This window comes from Erigeron canadensis, chromosome 4 (genome assembly GCF_010389155.1).
Source record: "Erigeron canadensis isolate Cc75 chromosome 4, C_canadensis_v1, whole genome shotgun sequence".
NCBI lineage: Eukaryota > Viridiplantae > Streptophyta > Magnoliopsida > Asterales > Asteraceae > Erigeron > Erigeron canadensis.
This window is the reverse complement of record NC_057764.1, coordinates 9,796,033-9,821,186: the sequence shown is the minus strand read 5'-3', so window position 1 is coordinate 9,821,186 and position 25,154 is coordinate 9,796,033. Positions and strand designations below refer to the sequence as shown.

The 25,154-nt window shown below is 35.2% G+C and overlaps 1 protein-coding gene across 2 annotated transcripts; it reads left to right on the top strand.

Annotated features, from left to right (window-relative positions):
• The first annotated feature begins 2,883 nt into the window (after nt 1-2,883).
• LOC122595899 (E3 ubiquitin-protein ligase COP1-like) lies at nt 2,884-22,442 on the top strand. Of its 2 annotated transcripts, XM_043768373.1 has the most exons (13): nt 2,884-3,358; nt 7,102-7,179; nt 7,642-7,797; nt 7,898-8,227; nt 9,318-9,475; nt 9,572-9,637; nt 9,915-9,993; nt 11,276-11,431; nt 11,497-11,595; nt 12,128-12,232; nt 12,322-12,501; nt 21,887-21,997; nt 22,071-22,442. In XM_043768373.1, the coding sequence occupies exons 1-13, from the start codon at nt 3,044-3,046 to the stop codon at nt 22,233-22,235; spliced, it is 1,998 nt and encodes a 665-aa protein (XP_043624308.1). In that variant the 5' UTR covers nt 2,884-3,043; the 3' UTR covers nt 22,236-22,442. The 2 variants fall into 2 exon arrangements, with proteins under 2 accessions (XP_043624308.1, XP_043624310.1); XM_043768375.1 differs by lacking the exon at nt 2,884-3,358 and having other exon boundaries at nt 7,638-7,797.
• The last annotated feature ends 2,712 nt before the right edge of the window (nt 22,443-25,154 follow it).

Sequence of the window (25,154 nt, the reverse complement as noted above, 5' to 3'; positions counted from 1 at the left end):
AGATTTTAAAGTAAAAGAAATTAATCTCTTTTTATAGTTTTGGCATTAAATTAATTTCATAGTATTTTATTTTTATATTTGGGGTTAATTTAGTTGGAACTTTAGCGGAGAGCGGGTAAAATACCCACAAAAAGGTGGGATGGGTCGTGGCATCTCCTGAAAGTGTCAGCCATCCATATGACTTATGAGTCATATTTTACTTCTCTTCATCTCTACATCTTCATGCAATTTCATCTCTTCTCTTCAAAATCAAAAGTTTAATTTTTCCAATTCAAAAGAGAAATCATTGTATTAAACATCACCATCTTATAATCTCCATTCAAGAATCAAAAGTTAGGGTTGTGGGTTTTGGTGGTGGTCGAAAATTTGGAGAAAAGAGGAAGGAATTGTGAATTAAAAACCCTAAGTAATTGTCTTCCTTGTTAAGGTAAGGAATTTCCCTAAATCTAGCTTTATCTTTTCTTTTGAAATTAGGGTTCATGGATGAACCAAATTGGGGGCTTTTACTAGAAATGATTTATGGTTAATTTTTCTCGATTCCTTAGTTAACCTAGTTGTCATTGAGTTATATAATGTTTTTGATTATGAAATTGATAAGCTCTTGTGATAAATTGAAGTTATAAGAAAAGATGAATCTTTTTGCTAGTTATTGAAAAGATGATGAAAATGGTAGAATGAGCTACCTAGTGTTATTATAAGAATGAAAGTAACTCAATGACAAATGGGTTGAGTTTTGGGTTTAGAAAGGCTAGTAATTGTGTATGACTAGGTTAAGCTAGTCAAATTGTGAATAAAAGCTTATGCATTTTATGATATGATCATAGGTTGAGCTTGTTGAGCATTATTGTTTAGCTTTGTTGTCTTTGTTGCGGAGGAGGTGAGTATATTTGCATACCCTTATGTTTACGTTGGGTCAATTACCATGAGATGTGAATGTTCCATGCATGGTAATTGATTTGGCATGAAGCCCATGTGGGGCATTGTTTATGAGGCCTAAGAACCTCCGGGGCCTAAGAATCCTGATAGTTGATGTGATATGAGGCCTAAGAACCCCCGGGGCCTAAGAATCCCGATAGATATTATTATTTAGCTTATATGGATCCATATATGTGTTGATTGTGTGCAAGGTGAATATGTAAATGTGACATGACGATGCCATAGGTTACATGTAAAAGTCCTTGTACTTTGCCCTCCTTCGTATCCGTAAATGTATGCAAGTATATTCACCAAGCCTTTACTTATATTTTAGTTGTTTACCCTTTTATAGGTAGTTCCGGAAGAAGGAACTAGTATTGTTGATTGAAAAGAGTTGATTTGAGCCTGAAGTTGGATTTAGCAAGTTCTTGAAGGTAATTAGGTCATTTGCGGATGAATAACGATCTTTTAGTAGATGCTTAGAAGTCCCATACCTTTTGGCTCTTGGTACATTGTTTGTTGATGGTCATACTTTTATTAAACTTGTGTCTATGATCAAGTGTAAAGTTTTCAATCAGTTGTGAAGTTGTATTTCTTGGTCGAAACGGTGTCAAAATGGGTAAATGACCCGTTTGATGGTATCCATGATTTGTGAACATGTTGATGATGTAAATTTGTTTAAAATGTGTCTTTATGTGTCTTGAAAATCTTAGGAATGTGTTTTATGGAGTTCATGATGATATGGGAAGGTTGCAATTTGGTTTAAGTGTTAAAATGGTTTTGGTTTACTGATCAGGTAGCCTACTGCGGCGCAGTGGTTTTCCTCGTCTTTGTTTTCAGTTCCTCCCACTGCGGCGCAGTGGGAGAGTGTCAAACCCACTGCGGCGCAGTGAGACTTTTTCCCATTATGTTCCGAGGATTCCCACTGCGGCGCAGTGGGTTATAAAAAAAAAAAATCTTCTATTTTTGGTTTATCAAGTCGGGTCCTTTCATTATAACAGGTGATTTTGGTCAACCATATACAAAATTTACAAGTTTGTGGATGATATAAATTTACAAGTTTGTGGTCAACCATATAAATTTACAAAATTTACATCAGTATAAAAAGTTTATTGGGCAACAATGTTCAAAAGAAAAAAGTACAGTTAACAGGTAAGTTTCCACGTCATGACCAGCTAAGCTGTCACGCCAATTCAATAAAGTGTAACCGGCTATAGCACATATTTTTGGCTAACTATGTACAAAATTTACAAATTCGTGAGAGATACACATCAATATTTTAGTTTATTAGATATACAAAAACAAAATTACATCAATATTTTAGTTTATTAGATATACAAAAACAAAATTACATTGGTTCCAGTGATTAATTATATATACATACTAAAAACTAAAGTTGGAATATGAGGGGGAGTTACTGTAGCTAAAAGTACTCCCCCTTTAGCATAAGGTACAAGCCTTTAAAGCATCCAACATAATTAACGGACTTAACGACGGTTAGGTAACAGACTTAACGACTGTTAGGTGACGAACTTAACGACCCTTATTTTCTTTTTTTTACTACATAACTTTTAATTTTTAAACTTTCCACCAAATTTTTTTATTTCTTTTTACATTTCCTTTTTTACCTTTCGTCACATAGCTCTTACTTTTTAAACTTTCAACATACAAACTTTGTTTTTAGGTATAAAGTTTATTAACTTCTGTACTTTTTTCATATAACTTTGTTTTTAAACTTTTGAATTCTAAATTTTATTACTAAAGTTTCATTTTCTTTACTTTGAACCACAACTTTTATTTTCTTAACTTTTGTCACGCAAATTTTGTTTTTTGGCTTAATGTTTTTGTAACTTTTATCACCAGAGTTATGTTTTTCTCCCGGGGTCAACGTCCGGATAAAAATACTAGTTTCATCAAATAATTAATGGAAAAAAAACAAGAATCAAAGGGGAAACGCCCGCGTAACGTGGTCAGTTTCCACCCATACACACACACACGCAACTCTCTGCAAAACAAAGCCCTCATCTCACCACGGTGATCCATCCATTGAAAAGCTTCTTTCTTTCTCTATTCTCTCTCTCTCATTTACATATACATACAACAAAACCTGTATCTATAGAATCATTACATGACTACGGGAGTCGGCGGTGGTGGTGGTGCTGATGGTGCAGTAGGAGGCGGAGGGGGAATTATTGTTCCTTCGGTCAAATCGGAGCCACCGCCGGAACAAACGCCGGCGGAGGAACAGGCGGCGGAGACGGTGGATAGAGATGTATTGTGTCCGATATGCATGCAGATAATAAAAGATGCATTTTTAACAATATGTGGACATAATTTCTGTTATATGTGTATTGCTACTCATCTTCAGAATAAAAGTGATTGTCCTTGTTGTGCTCATTATCTTACCCCCTCTCAACTCTTTCCTAACTTCTTACTTAATAAGGTACTTTCATTATTTCTTTCACCTTATTTTATTATAGTACTAGTCCTAATACCTTTACAATGTATGGTAGCTATATAGATAGTATCATAAAGAAATTCGAATATGCCTCATACATGATTCGTGAGTATCAAATGAATTCTGGGGATGATCGAAGCTAAATTATAATAAACAATAATGATAAATATAATAGGAGTTGTAAGCATTGGATGATGAAAAATAGCCTTGTGATTCCAGAATGTAAACTCAGATTTTTTAAGTCTTCATGTTAATAACTTATTATAATTAATATAAGTAATAGGAGTTGAGAAAAAAAAAGAGACAATGTATTAATGAGAAAACAATCAATCCAATAAGGTTATAATGTCTTTTTGTATTAATAAGATAAGAGTTAGAGTTTATTCTAAGTCTAATAACGAAAGTGAATTTATGTACAACTAAAAAAGCTAATTTAACATTTAACAAAATAAATAGATTAAAGACACATGTCGATCAAAGATTACGCCACATGTCGTTTCAACAATATGTTAACCTTGTTTTAGTTTATTGGTAAATTGTAATATAGATATAGATATTTATCTTGTTGTATATACATATACCATATATATTGTGAATGTGAAGGTCAATGATTATTTGCCAACCAATTAATTAATACTACCCAATCACAACATCAAATCCAGCTAAGGTGTTAGGATGTATTCCCTTGATTCCAAAATTTGTGTAGTCGAGCCAAAAAAAAAACACGAGCTTTTAGATTATGCTTAATGATTGCATTATGTGACAATACTTTTAGATAATCCCCCATTTCCTGAATTTACAATCAAGAGGAATTAAACCTTCTCTCAACCCTTTGCCTTGTGTGGGGGTGAGGCTGAAATGATAGATCATGTGCATTTCACTTGCCCAAAGTTTATTGGAGAAAGTGTTTCATGGTGGAACATTCATATTTCAGATTGGGCAATGAACATTGGCGATACCATATTGGGAAATTTTGGTGTAGGTGGAGAAAATACCCGAATAAAATTTTTCAGGAGGGTTTGATTTATTTCTCTCTGGATGATCGAGTCTTGGAGAAAAAGAGTGGTCCATGCGAAGGATGATGATGCCCAAACATCTTGCATGTTGACATGTTTCCTCGGAGTCAAAGCTTGGCATTATCACGGAAATTTCAAATGGTGCGAAATCTGAGTTTCCTTTGGAATGGTTGGACTACTAATCCGAGACAGATGACATAGTTTTGATCCTTATGTTGTTTGATATATGCTATCTTAGTTTTCATTCATTGTTGTCTATGTTGTGAATCCTTTCCGTGGGGGCTTCATGAACAACATTGTTAATTCTGTAGATTTTTAATCAATTAGTTGATACGAACCCATCTCATAATAGGCTCGCATCATGTCATAAGCTAGGTGTAGAACTTACTCCCAAAAGCTAGCTCAAAGGAGAAGGGGACACCTAGGCTTATAAACCACCAACCAATCCCATATTTGGCCGATGTGGGATCATATCAATACCCCACCCTTTCAAGAGCCAATGTCCTCGTTGATCACGGCTATGTTTGTCACGGTTGGCACCCTTCTCCTTGGGTCCAAGCCACCACTCCATAGGCCACCACTCCGAGCGTTAGAACCTCGAAAGGTAGGGCTAGCTCTGATACCAATTGATACGAACCCATCCCATAATAGGCTCGTATCATGCCATAAGCTAGGTGTAGAACTCACTCCTAAAAGCTAGCTCAAAGGAGAAGGGGACACCTAGGCTTATAAACCACCAACCAATCTCATACTTGGCCGATGTGGGATCATATTATTAGTCTAACTGCCTTTTTTTACTTTTAATAAAGAAACACTATGAGTCATGGAGGATTTAGGAGGGAGGTTGATAGAACCCCCAAAAAAAGAAGTAACAATAGGATAGATATGACTTATAAGTCGGCCCAATTTGAGAGGGGCTATGTATCCTTACAAAGAACCAGGGTAAAACTAAAAGGTATGAATTCCCAAAATGATAATTAAGCCTCTTATTTTAGTGCCAACAGTTATCCATGCTAACACTCACCCATGACCCATGGCCTTGTGGTTTCTTGCCATTAATCTGCTCCTTCCCATTCAATTTGTTGCCCAGTAGCATTAACTCGGTCCGACCTGGCTCAGATTGAGAATAGCCCAGTTGTACCCTGTTGTGGGATCTTATCGTTATCCTGCCCCAAGAGACGACTTGCCCTCAAGTCGATAACTAGTAAACTGGGATTGAAGCCAATATAAAATCTCTGGCAGCACCAACTGTTGTTTCTTTTTCTGCTACCACCTATGAATTGCATCCTTTCCATCATTATTAGTCCAAACCGTATAGTCACTACCATAAGAATAATGGACGCCCATAGGCTGACTAGCTTTGATTGATTCAACATCATTTCTCATTAATGAAAGAATTGCATCTAATAGGCCTGAAATTTCTGCCAACTGGTTAGAAATCGGATCAGGGTTTGAACCTTTTACTTCGATCTGACTATTCCGGGTCTGCTCTATCATTGCCTCAAATTCCCGGCAATGGAAACAAATGATAAAACCCTGAAAATTAGAAGTAAAAATAGATGGATTTGACATATAAGTCGGCCCGATTCGAGATGGGCTTTGTCTCCTTACAAAGAACCAAGGTAAAATAAAAAATTATGAACTGCCCAAAAGATAACTAAGCCTCTTATTTAAAAGCCAACACTTATCCATGCTAACAGTCACTCATGACTCATGACCTTGTGGTTTCTTGCCATTAATCTGCTTCTTCCCATTTGATTTGCTGCCCAAAAACATTAAATGGGTCTGACTCGAGCCAGATTGAGAATAGTCCAGTTGTTCCCTTTTGTGGGATCTTATCAGAGATTCAGAGGTGGATACTAAATGACTTAATTTTAAGAATTTGCAATAAATTAAACCTTAATCTGGAAAGGATTTGCTTATATAGTAACACTAATTGATATGCTAGCAGTAACTATACCTAATCATTCATGTTGAAGTGGAAAATTTAGTATGTATCATTTTTGAAATATATATATATGTATATATATATTTGAAAATTTAGTATGTATAATATTTGAAATATATATATTTATTTATATAAACACTCCGGTGAGAACACTTTTAAAATAAGAACGGTGAGAACACTTAAAAACATCATTTTGGTGCATTAAAAGTCCATAAAACTAACATAGTGCTTAACTAATTATTATTATTTAAGTTTTAACAACACATTGATCCGTCAAAATCGAAAAAATCACGTTTTTTTGTGCATCCATCTTGGATGCATATTCATCAATATGATGCATCCAACAAAAAACGAGATTTTTTCGATTTTGACGGATCAATGTGTTAAACACTTAAATAATAATAATTAGTTATGCACTATGTCAGTTTTATGGACTTTTAATGCATCAAAATGTAGTTTTTAAGTGTTCTTATTTGTTCTCATTTTAATTTCGTTCTCATTTGATTGTCACCCTATTTATATATATATATATGTAACGAGAAGTAACTACTAGACTACCTTCTTTTCATTCTTAGAAGGGTTAGTCAATAGCCTATCTGACCCTTCGTGGCAAAAGTCTCCATGTTTAAATGGCTAAAGGAACATGATCCATTACAGCTAGGTGGATAATTATTTCTTTAACTGATGAAGAGTGTCTTGGAAGATACATTAGAAAAATTATTTGTAACGGTCTGATATATACTAAAAAAAGGCAATTTCCACAGCTATTGATGAAGGCTTCAGCTTGTCAAATAGCAAAAGGTGCTTCTCCTGTTGAGCAACTACGCCTAGCATTTCAGCAGGTCAGTTATCGTATTAAACATTAGTTTTTATTAGTGATCGTGTTGGTCTTATATCTGCTGTTTTCTTGTCTTGAAGTAGTTTGGGTGTCAATATTATTTTTTTATGCTGATACCAAATATTCCAGTCTCATAAATGTTAGTTTACTTGTTATATACCTCTAGAGACAGAGAGAGGGGTTAGAATGACCTTTAAATTGAAGTTTTTTTTTACTATAATGCTGTATATTGTCACTGAAACCTGAGCTTTCTAGGCAATTTCTTTGATTATAGTTTATCTTTTTTATTGCCTTGAATACTACTTCTGTTATGCATAAGTGCATAACTATCATTGTACACATGCAATGTAGTACAAATTGTTTTCAGAGGCTTTTTGATTTTTTATTCTGGTTCACATGGATATCGGCTGCATAAGTAATAAATTTGATTTTCAGTATTGAAAGGTGACTGTTTTCTCTTAGACAGGGATGTGATGTATCAATCAAGGAGCTGGATAGCCTCTTAGTTCTTCTCACAGAGAAGAAAAAAAGAATGGAGCAAGAAGAAGCGGAATCAAATCTGCAGATTTTGCATGAATTTTTGAATTGCTTAAGGAGGCAAAAGCTTGAAGAGCTAAATGAGGTCCATTTTAGTTTAGGAACCTTTGACTTATATGTACTTGGTAGTTGTTTTAGTTATCGTATCATGTGTGGAATGCGGATTCTGTATGCTCTCATTGCAGATACAAAAAGATCTCCAGTACATGAAGGAAGATATAAATGCTGTAGAGAGATATAGGATAGAATTACATCGAGCTAGGGAAAGATGTTCAGTAAAAATAAGGATGATTGGTGATGATTCTACTGTAAAAACATCATGGCCATCATTGATGGATAAACGCAATAGCGGCAGTATCCCTATGGGGGCTGGAACTCCACAAAGTCGGTTTCCTGATGTACAGGGTCCTGTAAGTTCTCTTGCACATCAGAGAAAGGATGCTTGCAGCGGGTCAGATTCACAAAATACTGAAGTAGGAGTCTCTGTGGCAAGAAAGAGGAGAGTCCATGCACAGGTTAGCACACTTTATTTTTTAGGGATAATGGCATACCAATGTAACCACCTATGACAAAATGGTTATGTAATGTAGTAACCTACTTAGGTGGCTATATAAAGTATGCACCTATGTTTTTTTTGGCTATACTATGTAAGAACCTTTTTATTTGGGTCAATTAATGTAAGGACCGATGTATTTTTTTTTGCTATATTATGTAAGGTCCGTACACATTTTACATAGTATAGCCAAAAAAACATAGGTGCATACATTACATAGCCACCCGAGTAGATCACTACATTACATAACCATTTTATTATAGGTGGTTACATTCGTATGCCATTTTCCCTATTTTTTAATGTTTGGTAAGTGAATAATCGATGTTATTGTTTCTACAAATTTTGATGAGCATTTGAGAAATAGAGGCACTCGCCTTAATATCCATCAGGGATGTAAAGCACTTGATATGTATAATCTGCATGCTTCATTGTGTGATGCTTTTTTCCATGCTGACACTTTACATAGTCTTACTGCCAACTATGTTTGTTCAGTTGACAGGAATGGAATGGTAAACGAATGTAATGTGATGGATGACATATTGCACCTTGCTAGATAATGGAATGAATCCTTACATTCTATTATCATGTTTGATAACCGAGTAGGATTGGAATGGTTTATAAACTTTTCATTTATGTAGAAAATATGACATTTTATCTCTACTATTGACATTTTTTATGTCAGTTAGAGAATTTATTGATACATATGATACAATGTTAACTCAATAAAAGCTTCTTAACCTCGAATAAGATTATAATTAGAAGATACATTTTTCTAGTCATAATTTCGAGACGAATGAGTAATTAAATTGAAGATTTGAGTTTTCTAAAGAAGATTTATGCTACTAAAATTTATTTGAATGAAGATGGGTGGAGCTGTACATTTTTGTTCAATTTAAAGATAAAATGAAGAGTAAAAACCCTTGCCCTTGGAATGGAACTTAACAAGCGAAAGGAATCACATCATCCTTCTCTGACATTGTCATTCCTATTTTGTGGTTGGTTAACTTTGTGGCACTGTCTTTATTGTATTCTTTCATAATTGTGTCCCACAGTTCAATGACTTGCAAGAGTGTTACCTGCAAAAGCGGAGACATTGGGCAAAACAGGTGCAGAAGCAGGAAGAAAGGGATGATAATCCGATAAAAAAAGATGGATATCATGCAGGACTCAGGGACTTCCAGTCTGTACTTTCGACATTTACACGATACAGGTTTAGTGTGCCCCTCTTGATGTTCATATGTACGTTCTTCTCATTCTTCCTGAAGCGAGGATTTTGATACTATCCACGCACTCTTTCTTTTTGTAGTCGATTGAGAGTCATTGCTGAACTTAGGCACGGAGATCTTTTTCACTCTGCTGATATTATATCAAGGTGAGTCAAGTTAATGAATAGTGTGGAATCAAATGGTAGCCTGGTAGGTGATCTATAAAAATTAGTTAGCAATTTCATATTTGATTGTATAAATATATAAATGTGCAGAAGCAATTGTTTACGCAAAAATAGGTTATCTGTTACTGTGGGTTAACAACAGATATTGATGTAATATTATTGGACACCTTCTTGGTATCATAAACATGAGCTGCAACAAAATATCATTGAATGGCATACCCTTTTTGTCTCTTTGATTAAGTGTTTTCTTGGTATTCAGCATAGAATTCGACCGGGATGATGAGCTTTTTGCTACAGCTGGAGTTTCAAGACGCATCAAGGTCTTTGAGTTTGCATCTGTAAGTATTGCCATAAGTACAATCTAAAGTTCATATTTGCTTGTATCAAACCTCCTTTAGTTACAATGTTATGTTGAAATTTAGTTAGATTATACAGATTGTAATATATTCTGCAGCCAGTATTGGATAGTTGGAATGCTTGCTTTGATCCAGATTTTAGAACTTGAATTAAGCATACTTGCTAGAGATGATGGCCTCATGACAAACCTATTTGTATTCTATTTTTTCCTATTATTTTAAAATAAATAGCTTTTGGCTCATATATGTAATTTAGTGTTTTGTATCTTTATATACGGTTAAACACTAATATTGAGTAAAAGGAGTTTGAAGTACCGGTTTTAATTGGGTTAAGTACCTTGAAATGTAACTAACTATAACCAAATGTCTGCAGTATGAACGAACTAAGGTTTTGGACATTGTATTTTAACAACTTGATAAATTGTCCAAATTATGTAATATGACATATGTGGCAACCCATATTAGCTGCCACGTGCGAGTTTTTGATTCGTCGGCTCATGATTTGAACATTTTTACTAAGTTCTTAACAAACAATATCCAATCTGATAGTTGGTTCCCACTATAGATATTTGATCATAGTTAGTTACATTTCGGCGCACTTAATCCGTTTTAATTTTATGGGTTCTACATAAGAATATTTATATTTCAGGAGTACATATCTGTTATATTCAACAGTTCATGTTACCAGATACTGTAGACAATAGGGGCCTACTATTACGATCAAACCCTATCTGTGTGAGAGGATACTTACAATTAATAGCTATATTATGCTCTTAGCATAAATACAACAGATCATACAGCTAGGTTTATGATGGCATATATTCATTAGAATGTGGCAAATTGGGTCGGGTTGGGTTGGTAACTTCCGATACAAATCTAAATGGACCGATGTGGACAGACTTGTTGGAACTTATATATATAGTTTTCGAATTTACAAATACTATGTGTCAAGTGGGGTTGTTTTATTAAAGCCATTCAGTAGGTTTTAAGAATTGGAAAACATTCTGGGTGACGTGTCATGTTTGACCCATTTGACCTGTCATTTTTTCTGTGTATTGAAATTTTACCGATTTTGCTCACGCAAGATTAATTACAATTTAAGCTGACCCATTTTTAGGCAATGGGTTTACGTTGCCACCTCCTTGTGCACAGTCAGTTTATAAGATGCTTGCATTTTGTATCTATGATAGTAAAGAACTTGTAATTTGATGCATAATAGATAATTCTGGCCTCATTTCATATTTACATATTAGTGGTTTTCCAGGTGGTAAATGAACAAGCAGATGTCCAATGTCCTGTGGTGGAAATGTCAACACGCTCCAAGCTTAGTTGTTTGAGCTGGAACAAGTACACCAAAAGTCACATAGCCAGTAGTGATTATGAGGGTATTGTGACCGTCTGGGATGTAACCACTCGCCAGGTAGAATCTTTTGTATAGCTTGCTTTATAAATATATCATGCCATTCTAAATTACAATGCTCTCAGAGTGTAATGGAGTATGAAGAGCATGAGAAGCGAGCTTGGAGTCTTGATTTTTCACGTACTGAGCCTACAATGCTAGTATCTGGAAGTGATGATTGTAAGGTAATTGATGGTGGGAAGCTAATAAATGCTATATAGACCAAAACTGAAATCAATTTTGGTCATGCCACATGTTCTTGCAAAGAGGTGGCAGTTTCGGCCATTTACTAAACAATGTGGATTACGGTTTACTTTAGCAGGCTATATGTTAAGTTAGAAAGAAAAAAAAGCTAATTTAAAACTGAAAGAATTAAATTCAAATGAAGTGTAAATGCATAAAACCTTCAAATTCATAGTTATTTTAATAAGTTAGATCACTGTTGAGTAATATAATCTTAATTACTATATTTGACAACTAATGATTTATTAAATTCTAAGTATGTGGATATAAGGTATTTCAGGTCCACCGAAAATGGACTGGATCTTATTTACCTTCACCTAATCACTTGTTTTGACCTGTTACCCAACCTCACTGTCCCAGCTATATTCCCACATCTGATATCATGTTATGGTGAGGCTAGGTCTATGCTAAGGTAAATGCCTTGTGATTTTGTTCGTTGTAATGTTCTGCTTATGTTCTCGATATATTGAGCAGGTGAAGATATGGTGTACAAGACAGGAAGCAAGTGTTCTTAACATTGATATGAAAGCAAATATCTGCTCTGTAAAATATAATCCTGGATCTAGCTTTCATGTTGCAGTACGTTCGAGTTTGTTTTCTAGATTTTTCAAACTAATTGATTAAAAATATCAATACTTATTGTGGAAGCATGCTTATTTACTTTGCAGGTGGGTTCAGCAGATCATCACATTCATTATTATGACTTAAGAAATATAAGCCAACCATTGCATATTTTTAGTGGGCATCGGAAAGCTGTTTCATACGTAAAGTTCTTGTCTAACCATGAGCTAGCTTCTGCATCTACTGACAGCACCTTGCGCTTGTGGGATGTCAAACAAAATATCCCAGTAAGTCTATCTCCAGTTACTGTATGCTTCTCATGTTATTCGTGTGTTTTGTAGCTGAGACCAATTTTGCAGTTCCACTTGGAGATCTCATTTCTCTATTAAAATCTTTTGAAGTTGCTGAAACTAGAATAATAGAGGTGGCAGTTTAGACCATCATTATTTATTTATTTTCCCGCTAAGATGTCACATGTTTAAGCTCAAAAAATGCTAATATAAAAATGGGTCAAATTCATCAATTAATACCCAAACTGTTTTCACAATGCGTAAAACGTCATAGATTATTTTGTTCCAAAAGAAGATTAGCACTAAATTATATTGAAACATGATTCACATATAAAGTTCAGGAAAAGCAAAGAGAATGAGAACAAATGTTTTTAGTTTCACCTGACCATCTCGTAATGAAAATGACCAGTTATGGCCTATTACCCAACCTGTTTCTGCCGTCTCTTTTGCCACCTTTTTCTGATAATTAGTTGGTATCTTCTACACATGTATTAGCTATGTTATACCTACAAGTTGGCAATCTCTTGCTAACACATCAGGCAAAGTCTGAAGTGTCATTTTCTTTAAGTGTTTACCTTTATTTTTAATAAAGTAATGATAATGACTGGGTTGATTTATTCTTGATCCTTCAAGATAGGCTTTATTAAAGTATAGCTGTGAATGTTTGTGTAATAGTCAACTAGTTTACACGTTAATACGTAGTTTCCTCCTTTTGAAGTCATAAGTAAACTGGGCATTAATTTAATACCATAATGATCCAAGTACTGCAGGATGGAGAAATTTCCCATGCTTGGTTAGGATACCTCCTTGAGAAAACATAAAGCAACAAATAAGAAGGCCTTATATATCATCAAATATATGACTATATGACTGTTGTGATAAATTAGGCATATTAAAAATCTAGCTACTATAAGCTATTAATTTTAGGAGTATAAATTGGATAGAAAACACAAATAAGCTCACTCTTAGGTTTCCAAGAGGATGTTCTATTTACATTCAATGGATGACTTACATATGAAAGATGTTCATTAATTATTATTGGAATCTTACGTGCGGGGATTTAGACATGTCAAGATAACGAGAAACGTAAATGGAGGAAGTTTTTCCTTTTCAAATTACCCAGGGATTGCAAGACTTTGACCCATATGCACACTTCCCTACAGGGTATCCTCGTGAACGGTTCCGAGCTCTTTCAAGTTTCACCACCCTAAGATGTTTACTTAACTTGAGACCTCTTGTGATATACTCTAGACACTTGATCACAAGGTCACCTTGGTGGTGATCCTGTCATGAAATGATGATAAAGTTTCATGTAAAAGTTTGTTGATGCCAATAATGAGTAAAAAAAAATCTTTTGAAGTGTCTTACTTGCTTTGTGCACTAATTTCTTATTTGTATGGCTTTATAGCATTAAATAGTATTTCATTATCTCATACCAGTGTCTTAATCGAGAAAAATGGTACACTGAGTCACTGATAAGAACAAGATACATTGAAAATTTTAAATATCTAAATGGGACCTAAAACATATTAATTAAACTATACTAAACAGGTTGTCCTGTAGTTATAACTAGTTTGCCCACATCATCCCTATGTGATATGTATCAAGGGGTGGCAGGAGGTTGGGTTGGGCTGGGCTGGGCTTCATAGGGGGTTAAATGTCGGTTTTAATAATTGTTTATCTATATTAGTTAATTATGTGTTCTCCAAGTTAGGGTTGTGTCATATTTAAATAAGGCTTGTAGCCATCTATTGGAGTGTGCAGAATTATTATTGTTTAGTTTATTATTGTCTAGTTTTTATTCTTGGAGTAGCTAAAGCTCGAATTCAGCCTTATCAAAGAAACAACCAACTTCATTTGGCTGAGTTTGTGTTCATTGTGCGTTTCTTGGCTATTTTTCTAGGTTTGATTCATATCAATTGGTATTAGTGCTATAGATCTTGCAACCTCTAATTTTGTATTTTTGATTCTTAAATTAAAAAAGATAAAGGAATTAAGGGTAGAGATGGAGGAATTTAGGGCAAAGATAGAGGAATTCAGTAGGAAACATGAGGAAGACATGGAACGGCGTGAAAGGCAACACAATGAAATCATGACATTATTAAGGGAGCTAGTGGTTTCGAGGGGCTGCGGTGTGGCTCACTGGCCCTCATCGGCTGGTGTTAAGGTACTCAATCAAAGGGTGTGAAACCAAAGTGGTTGTGAAAGAAAAGTGTTGTTAGTGAACAACATTCCACCCAGCATCCGATCAACAAATCACCATAGTGGATGACACTGGTACAAAATCAGCACCATTGCACCATGAAGAAAGAAACAAGGAACCCGGGGATGAAACCACTATGGTACAAAAGAAAAAGGTAGTAATACTTGTTAAGGAGATTAAATATGTTTCAGATTGAGTAGTAGGTAAACGTGACCCATATGGACAAATCAACAGGCAGATGCAGGGAGATGAGATGATTGATGACGGCTGCAAAAGCCAACATGGATGAAACAGGACCATAAAGACCAGAATTTTGTATAGCTTCAACAAGCAACTCAGTAGTACAGACGAGGGAGACGGACGAGACAACTCTATAGCACTAGTGACATTAGTAAATATCGTCTAGCTAATGTTAGACATGTTTTTGGATGTTCGAGAATGGTATGGGATCCGCAAATCACCTAATGTAATTTTTGAAGCCACACCGTGAGGACAAGGTGTGTTTTGTGGTGGGGAGTAGTGATATCTATCAAGGGTATGGCAGAAGGTTGGGCTGGGCTGGGCTTCATACGGGGTTGAAGTGTCCATTTTAATAATTGTTTATCTATATTAGTTAATTATGTGTTCTCCAAGTTAGGTTTGTGTCATATTTAAATAAGGCTTGTAGCCATTGTGTCGGAGTGTGGAGAATTATTATTGTTTAGTTTATTATTGTCTTGTTTTTATTCTTGGAGGAGCTAAAGCTTGAATTCAGCCTTATCAAAGAAATAGCCGACTTCATTTGGCTGAGTTTGTGTTCATTGTGCGTTTCTTAGCTATTTTTCTGCTTGTCTTTTTGATTCTTATATTAAAAAGAGGAAGGAATTGAGGGCAAAAATGGAGGAATTTAAGGCAAAGACGGAGGAATTCAGTAGGAAACATTAGGAATCATGGATCGGCGTGCAAGGCAACGGATACGGATCCAGCCCTACCCGAAGAAGACTCGTCGGGCTTGCAACAAACAGGCGTCCAAGGTGGCTAGGGCCAGCCCAAGTGCAATCCACTCCAGCCAAAATTGAGAGTTATTCCTTGCGTATCTTTTATGTTTTGTTTAGATTATTGTTTCCTTATTTGTCTTCTTTTGTTTTCTTATTTAAAGACATTGTAATCTCTTTGGTTGGAGTATTGATGAATAAAAGTCTTTTGAGAATATCGCTCTTGTCTATCCGGTTGGCCGGAATTGATATCCGTCGAAGACGACTTGGTTGGCCAAGCGTCATCGCCGCTGGGTTTTTGCCTAGGTATTAGCCTTCTGTCCGTATCAAGTGGTATTCATAGCTCAGGAATTTAGAGATGTCTGCACAAGATCGCCGCCCGCATCACTGAGAGAGGCAATGGTGAAGTTGGACGCGACCCACGCGACATTGAAATCGAAAGGCTTCGAGAACGGATCCGGGAATTAGAGATCAACCCTTTCAACAGATATGAAAGACAGTATGAAGAGGCACCCGATGAATCAGTTGTTGATGAATCAGAGGACACCGAGTTTAAAAATTTTTTTCATAACGAACACCACCAACTCCACCTACCCAGCGCCGCCGTAACCCTCCTCAACCACCACTTATCCCACAGCCAACTGATCCGTTAATATCTCTCTTGTCTATCCAGTTGGCCGGAATTGATATCCGTCGAAGACGACTTGTTTGGCCAAGCGTCATCGCCGCTAGGTTTTTGCCTAGGTATTAGCCTTTTGCTCCTATTAGCAACACAATGAGATCATGTCTGTCGTTATTAAGGGAGCTAGCGGTTTTGAGGGGCTTCGATGTGTTTGATTGGCCCTCATCTGCTGGTGTTGAAGGTACTCAATCAAATAATGGGTGTGAAACCAAAGTGGTTGTGAAGACAAGTGTTGTTAGTGAACAACATTCCACCCAACAAACCGATCAAAAAATCACCAAAGTGGAAGACACTTGGAGCACCATTAGACCGTTAAGAAAGAAGCAAGGAGCCCGAGGATGAAACCACTAAGGTACAAAAGAATAAGGTAGTAGATACTCGTACAGTTGGTAAGGAGATTAAATATGTTTCAGATTGAGTAGTCGGTAAACGTGACCCATATGGACGAATCAACAGGCAGATGCAGGGAGATGAGATGATTGATGACGGCTGCAAAAGCCAACATGGATGAAACAGGACCATAAAGACCAGAATTTTGTATAGCTTCAACAAGCAACTCGGTAGTAGAGACGAGGGAGACGGACAAGACAACTCTATAGTACTAGTGACATTAGTAAATATCGTCTAGATGATGTTAGACATGTTTTTGGATGTTCGAGAATGGTATGGGATCCACGAATCACCTAATGTAATTTTTGAAGCCACACCATGAGGACAAGGTGTGTTTTGCGGTGGGCAATAGTGATATGTATCAAGGGGTTAGTAGAAGGTTGAACTAGGTTGGGCTTCATACGGGGTTGAAATGTCCGTTTTAATAATTGTTTATCTATATTAGTTAATTATGTGTTCTCCAAGTTAGGTTTGTGTCATATTTAAATAAGGCTTGTAGCCATCGTGTCGGAGTGTGGAGATATTGTCTAGTTTTTATTTTTGGAGCAGCTAAAGCTTGAATTCAGTGTTATCAAAGAAACAACGGACTTCATATGGCTGAGTTTGTGTTCATTGTGCGTTTCTTGGCTATTTTTCTGCATGTCTTTTGATTCTTAAATTAAAAAGATGAAGGCATTCAGGGCAAAGATGGAGGAATTTAAGGCAAAGACGGAGGAATTCAGTAGGAAACATTAGGAATCATGGAACGGCGTGCAAGGCAACACAATGAGATCATGTCGTTATTAAGGGAGCTAGCGGTTTCGAGGGGTTTCGATGTGTCTTATTGGCCCTCATTTGCTGGTATTGAAGGTACTCAATCAAATAATGGGTGTGAAACCAAAGTGGTTGTGAAGACAAGTGTTGTTAGTGAACAACATTCCACCCAACAAAGCAATAAAAAATCACCAAAGTGGAAGACACTCGTGAGCCATGAAGAAAGAAGCAAGGAGCCCAAGGATGAAACCACTAAGGTACAAAAGAATAAGGTAGTAGATACTCGTACAGTTGGTAAGGAGATTAAATATGTTTCAGATTGAGTAGTAGGTAAACGTGACCCATATAGACGAATCAACAGGCAGATGCAGGGAGATAAGATGATTGATGACGGCTGCAAAAGCCAACATGGATGAAATAGGACCATAAAGACCAGAATTTTGTATAGCTTAAACAAGCAACTCGGTAGTAGAGACGAGGGAGACGGACGAGACAACTCTATAGCACTAGCGGATGCTAGACATGTTTTTGGATGTTCGAGAATGGTATGGGATCCATGTAATTTTTGAAGCCACACCGTGAGGACAAGGTGTGTTTTGCGGTGGGGAGTGTCCGTTTTAATACTTGTTTATCTATATTAGTTAATTATGTGTTCTCCAAGTTAGGTTTGTGTCATATTTAAATAAGGCTTGTAGCCATCGTGCCGGAGTGTGGAGAATTATTATTGTTTAGTTTATTATTGTCTAGTTTTTATTCTTGGAGCAGCTGAAGCTTGAATTCAGCCTTATCAAAGACACAAACGACTTCATTTGGCTGAGATTGTGTTCATTGTGCGTTTCTTGGCTAATTTTCACGCTTGATTCATTTCACTATGAGAGTTTATTATTTTATTACATGAATGACATATTAATTGGAGTAAATTCATCCCTTTGATTTACTAGTTCTACCAACTTTGTGATATAGGTAGTCCATTTATAAGGGCCTGGCTTGGGTATACCCAGGGCAGGGTTTACCCCTTTAATCGTCGTGCTTTCGGGCGGATTATTATGGGTTTTCCCCCTATATGGTATTTGAAATAGGTATTTATACCTCGATGGAGCTCTTTTTTTTCAGGCATGATTCATATCATTATGAGAATTTATTACTTCGTTGCATGAATGACATTAATTGGACTAAATTCATCCTTTTGATTTACTAGTTCTACCAACTTTGTGATATAGATAGTCCATCTATGAGAGTTTGGCTTGGGTATACCCAGGGCAGGGTTTACCCCTTTAATCGTCATGCTTTCGGGCGGATTATTATGGGGTTTTCCCCCTATTGGGTATTTGAAATAGGTATTTTTACCTCGAGGGAGCTCTCTAGCACGGACCCGGTTAAGACAACGTATGCTAGACCTCTCGCTGTCAAATTGTGACACAAAGTTTCAAGCGCAATTCACCTTTCAAAAAAATAGCAAGTAACACCTACGGATGTCTGTCACGGGTTTTGTATTAGTTTTGCATTATAAAGAGTTAATTACATGATCTTCTTCATTCTCTTACCCATCCTTTTATTGTCTCACAAACTCCTAAGCTATTTATTTTACTATCCTTAACCTAAAATTTATGATTTATCGTCGTTGTGAAATACCTTCGCGAAACTCATCATCTGAACGAACTTTTTTGCCACCCTACATAACCCTTTGTGTGTTGAAAACGAACCATCCTCCACCATCATCCATACAATATAAAACAGTTTAACCACGTCACCAATGCAGCCTTTTTGCTCAACTTATCGATTCTTGCAACTAAAGTCGATTGAATCAGAGGGTTGCTCCAGATTTTTAGGCAGATGGCTTGGTTTGGATTCCACACTCCATATTCGACCATGGCAAGATAGGTATGGTTGTTAGTGGGTATGTTTCAAACATTATGACCCGTGAATATGTTTTTGTGTGCTCAGAAATTGGGTGTGATGTTGCGTGGATTAAGGAAACATAGGAGAGGTTTAGCTGGAATCACGGGCCAAAGCTCGTGGCATGGCGTTGGAAACTAATACGAGCCTATTATGGGATGTGATGAAGAGAGTTCATTTTTTGTGGGGTGGGGATCAAGAGATCAGCAGTAACCGCCGTGAACAAGTTTTCGTCCAGCAAACCGATGGTGATAAGAAATTTTATCTTGGCTTTCAAGATTCATCTCAGCAAACCTCAGAATATTTGATCTTGAATGTCTACCGGAAGAAATCTTACTGATCTATGTCAAACGAAGCGATTGGAATGTTGACCTAGGTAAAGGGCAAAGTCGAAGCTTTTCCATCATTGAAGAGAAACTGAGCGCAGAAGTTGAAGTGTTTTCTGGCCTTCACAAAGAGTTATATGAGGCGAAATTCCAAGTTAGAGTTTTAAGGCAACACCTTGAGGACAAGCTGGTGTTTTTGGGGGGGGGGGGGGGAGGGGAGTAATAATACGCCTCCATATTATTATTTATTGTTATTGTTATTGTAATTGGAGAAAATCGTGACAGTAGCCAAATTTCGTTACAATTGTACAAAAGTAGCCAAGTTTTTTTTGAATTATCACAAAATAGCCATATAAATTGCAATAACTAGACAAAATCGCATAAAAAAACCTTAAAATTGCTATGAGATCTTGCAAAATCGCTACGAGATCTTCAAAATCGCTACGAGAATCTCGAAATCTCTACAAGATTTTGCAAAATCGTAATATGTTGACCTTGACTTTTTTTTTTCTTTCAAAATCGCGATGTGTTTTGTTGCGATTATTGAGATTTTAATTTTTTTTATTTAAACATACTAATTTATTACGTAGTCCATGAATACAAAGCTTCGAATACTATTAAACATACTAGAAACATTCTAATAATCCCCTAAGCTAACAGTCCCGAAAGGAGAAGAGTGTTAAGTCGATTTTGATTTCCCTTTTGATTTTGATCTCGATGAAGAAGTCAAAGTCAACATATTGCGATTTTACAAAATCTTGTATTTAAAGATCTCGTAGCGATTTTGTAGATCTCGTAGCGATTTTAAGGTTCTTTATGTGATTTTGTCCGGATATTGCGATTTATATGGCTATTTTGTGATAATTAGAAAAAAAACCTGGCTATTTTGGTACAATCGTAACGAAATTTGGCTATTGTCGCGATTTTCTCTTATTATTGCTATTGATATCTTATAATATCTTTAATAATATTATTTATTTATCTTGTCAACCTATAGGATTAGTATTTATATAGATCATTAGGTTCGTAAAAGAATTATGGATGAATTGAATTGAGGTCTTAAAGACTTGTAGGAGATCTTTACTTCTCGAATTGCAAGACCACTTTTATTTTATTATTTTCTTTATTTATAGATACAAATCTGCATTGGTTCATATCACAAACGAGTGGGTGGAGTGGCGAGTTTCTAACAATAAGAATAAATTAAAATAAAATGATACAAAAACAACTAGATAATTAAAAAAAAGAGTACTACATCAAGAGTAATTTGGTCATTATAGATAAATGAGGAAAAGTTAACTACCGAGGATGGTCCATGTAATTAATACTTCACACGCATGATCGGTTCAAAAATAGTGAACCACGTAGAAGATACTTGTGTTTGGATTTTATCAGCTGAATAACATAAATAACATAAATAGGTCGGTTGACGACCCAGTTTGAATGGCAAAAATTAAATATTCATATTTAATAAAACGACTTATTGAATCAGAGTAAACAATGGAAGCTTGTTAATAAACCCTTCTAAGAATTTCGACCTCCCCCTCCTAGATATTCTAGGTTCGGCCCTAGTAGCCTTTGATGGGTCGGGTCGGGCTTTCTTAACTTAATTAATCAACTATTAGTTAAATTGGACTTTTTAACTAAATAATTGTCGAACCCACTAATTCATTTAATTAATTAAACTACTTATAATTAATAAGTTATTTATTCAATCAATTAAAACTAGCTTTAATCGACTCTTATAAATAACGGTTGTTGGTTTATCCATTTATCTTAATTAAGCTCGCTTTAATTTATAAACGGATAATTTAATTAAATGCGTATATATCAAATATCATTCTTTAGGTTGATGGTTAAACATTATAGACGTTGTATTGTGTATGACCCTACGGGCTCAAAGATCCGAAGACATATGATTAGTTGGGTTTACGAAAGTTCACACTATTTCAACAACTTGCAATGTACTCTGTTAATCTAATTGCTTCGTTATCTTACAACAATGATTTATGCTACTAACTTCTCTTTTTTCTTACTCAATGCTATATAACATAAAAGTTATACACGTAAATACGTAATAATGCTTAGTTATCTATGTTGTTGCTGCTACAGTTTTATCAACTAAAACATCCTTTTAAACAAATGTGTCTATTTGCAGCTGCGCACTTTTAGAGGACATGTCAACGAGAAAAACTTTGTCGGCCTAACTGTAAATAGTGAATACATTGCATGTGGCAGCGAGACTAACGAAGTTTTTGTGTACCATAAGGTAATCTTGCAACTCTACTCAAAATAATTCTATAAGAATTAAATTTTATCTTTCGTTCTATGCTTAATTGTAGGCTATTTCAAGACCCGCAGCATGGCATGGATTTAGTTCTGATGCAAATGAAGGCGAGGAGCCAGGGTCTTATTTCACGAGTGCCGTTTGTTGGAAAAACGATAGCCCGACAATGATAACGGCGAATAGTCGAGGTACAATTAAAGTTCTGGTTCTCGCTGAGTAGAAAGTAAATAATATAATGTGATTATGGAGAAGGTATAAGTTTGCTGTAGTCCAGGATACTCCTTTTAAAAGTCTATGATATTCGTCCTGATGTTTTGGTTATTGAATTAGAAGCATTAAGTTGCTGCAAACTGTAAAGTTTACTCGTAGTATCCTTTTTTTCTTTGAAGTGAATTAAAAGTAAGCAGAATCAATAGGTTCATGAAAATCCTGAATCATCGATGGATGGTCATTGGACACAAAACAACGCTTGTGCTATCTACTCTTGCTGCCAAAATTGTTGATATGCCCTCATAATGTTTACTTTTTGAAGAGAAAAAACAATGATAGTTTATGTAGCTTCTTCGGGTAAATCAAGGTAACGAGTCATTACTATTTAAAACCTTTGAGGGGGATGTGTGAATGAGTGAACATGTACTGGTTCTTCACCCAATTAAAATTGTTAATTCAAGTTGGTATATATACAATACATACATAGGGCTCTGATTAAATGAAATGTAAGAAAGGAGTTAAAAACGAAAACACAAATCTGAGTCACATATTTTTCTCATCTGATTCTTTTTCTTCTTCCCCTTGCCGTCACCACCACTGTTCTTCTATTGTATTTGTCCCCTCCACAACAATTGTTCTTTCTCTCCGCCGCCGCCGCCACCACAACCACCACTACTGCCGTTGGAAATTGTCATCCGAAGCGGGTTTCATCTTTAATGGAATTAATAAAAGGAGCTAGTGAATATGATAGGTTATAAGGTATGATAAGCTATAAGGAGTGATCGATGATCTACATGACGAATTTCGAGCCGTCATTAAAATTATAATATATAAAAGTTTATATATGTTAAAATGTATTATAATATATAAATGATTTTATTTATTTGTAAGTTGGATTATAAAAATGACAGCAACGAAAAAGTGTAAGTCAATCTTGGAAGCTATATATTTAACTTGGTGGTGGGCGAATTGGAAATATCGGAACGAAGTTGTCTTCAACGGGAGTTCTGCCACTGCCTTGGATATTTTTAATTTTATTGTATCTACTTATTTTTGGATCACTTGTCGTACTAGAAATGATACTCTAGTATGGCCTTTATGGCACAATAGTCGATGTAATTTTTTTTTTCCTCTTTCGACATCTTGCCAAAAGTGGGTTCATTAATATATTTTCTGTTGTTCAAAAAAATATAAATGATTTTATTTATTTGTAAGTTGTAACATTAAAGAATATGGGGTTTCATTATTATAAGAGTTAATTATTACGAGTATTATCGTAATACTTTACTTGCAGATTTTATTTTTAAGTTTCAAAAATTACAGTTTTAGTCAAACTTTTTTTGCTTTGTCAACAGTTTTCGTCCTAACCTTAAGCTTCCGTTTAAAACGATATGACGTGTCTCGCACACCGAGGGTATAATGGTCATTTCCTCACATGTAGACCAAAAGTAAATTTACATCTTTTTTTCTATTTTCTCCTTTATTTCCAACAACTTTTTTTTTCTTTTTTCAGATTTATCTTTAACATCATAAACAACATAACACACCTTATCATGTTCATATCTATACCAAATTATTAAAGAGCTGAACAAAAATTCATTATATCTATACCTATTCTCTATAATCTCTATAACAAAGCATCATTTACATCATTCTAAATTTATCACCGGATACACATCCATCTTTATATAAAAACGAACATATTACATAAATCCATCGTCCTATTTATACGAAACCAAATCACAATTATGGTAATTGAATTATCAGATGACGTTTTGGAATAAATGAGTTTGTTTTGGGAGTAATGGCTTGAACTCAATTCTCTTCCTACCTTTCCCTCTTCTTACAATGGCCACACTGCCACCACATGAGACCACTCCCTTTTTCATGTTTAAAGTTAACACCAACCAAAGCCACCAGTTCAGCGGCCTACGTACAACCTCAGTGAACATACCCTCTCTTTTTCTTTCCATGGCCACACCACCACCATATCAAAGCACATGATAACTCTATATTATTAATTAGTATATTAAAGAAATATATTAATTAAAATGATCACTAAATAATTAATTAAACTATATTAAAAGTTTAATAGTGTTTAATTAATTAAAAGAGAAGAATTAAAGTGTAAATTGAAAAGTTTCCTAATTATACACTAATAGGGTTGGCCGAAAATTCCATGATTTTTTTTTTTTTGGCCTTGACTAAACTTGTTCACCAAGTTTAAAACCCTAATCTATTATCCCTATATATAGGAATTAAGGATTAAGGGTTTTGTGTGACAATTAGAATCGTAAAAACCCTAACTAAATAATCTTCTCTCTTCTCCTTATTCTATTCGGCCGAAAACTTTTGGTTACTCGGTTTTATTCCATTCTGTCAATATGATTCTTGTGTATATATTAATGCTTAGCATTAATTGGTTCGGTTAATGAAGGTTTCAAAATAAAGGAGATACACAACAGGTTTATGTGTTCGTGATCAAGGTACTAGCATATGATATAAAAGGTGTTTAGTGTGCGATCGTAGAGGGATTTACTTCAAATCCTTTAAAATTCTTCACTTTATTCATCTACATTATAAGGTAATCCTTAATCCTATTTCAAGGTTAATTATTTGATTACATGGTTTTATTTGCTTCCGTTGCGTACTTGTGTTTAAAGATATTTAGTTATAGTTATATATTACAACAGTGGTATCACGAGCCACCCATGTGATTTTTAATTACCTAAAAATCAAAAATTGAAGAGGGGTTATGATTTCATATTTTTCGAGAATTTTATATAATTATCTTGGTTATTTTATTAATTAATTGATTTAATCTTAATAAAATAATGAAATACAAAAATATAAATTTTTTTTTATATAAAATTTCCAAATCTGGAAAATAAATAAATTTATTTTTTTTTTTTGAAACCCTAATTGCAAG

What these genes read in the sequence shown, in the direction of transcription:
- LOC122595899 (XM_043768373.1), top strand. Translation starts at nt 3,044, where the DNA reads ATGACTACGGGAGTCGGCGGTGGTGGTGGTGCTGATGGTGCAGTAGGA. An exon ending in CTAACTTCTTACTTAATAAG is followed by an intron (nt 3,359 to 7,101) that starts GTACTTTCATTA and finishes CAATTTCCACAG; the next exon opens with CTATTGATGAAGGCTTCAGC. An exon ending in AGAGGAGAGTCCATGCACAG is followed by an intron (nt 8,228 to 9,317) that starts GTTAGCACACTT and finishes TGTGTCCCACAG; the next exon opens with TTCAATGACTTGCAAGAGTG.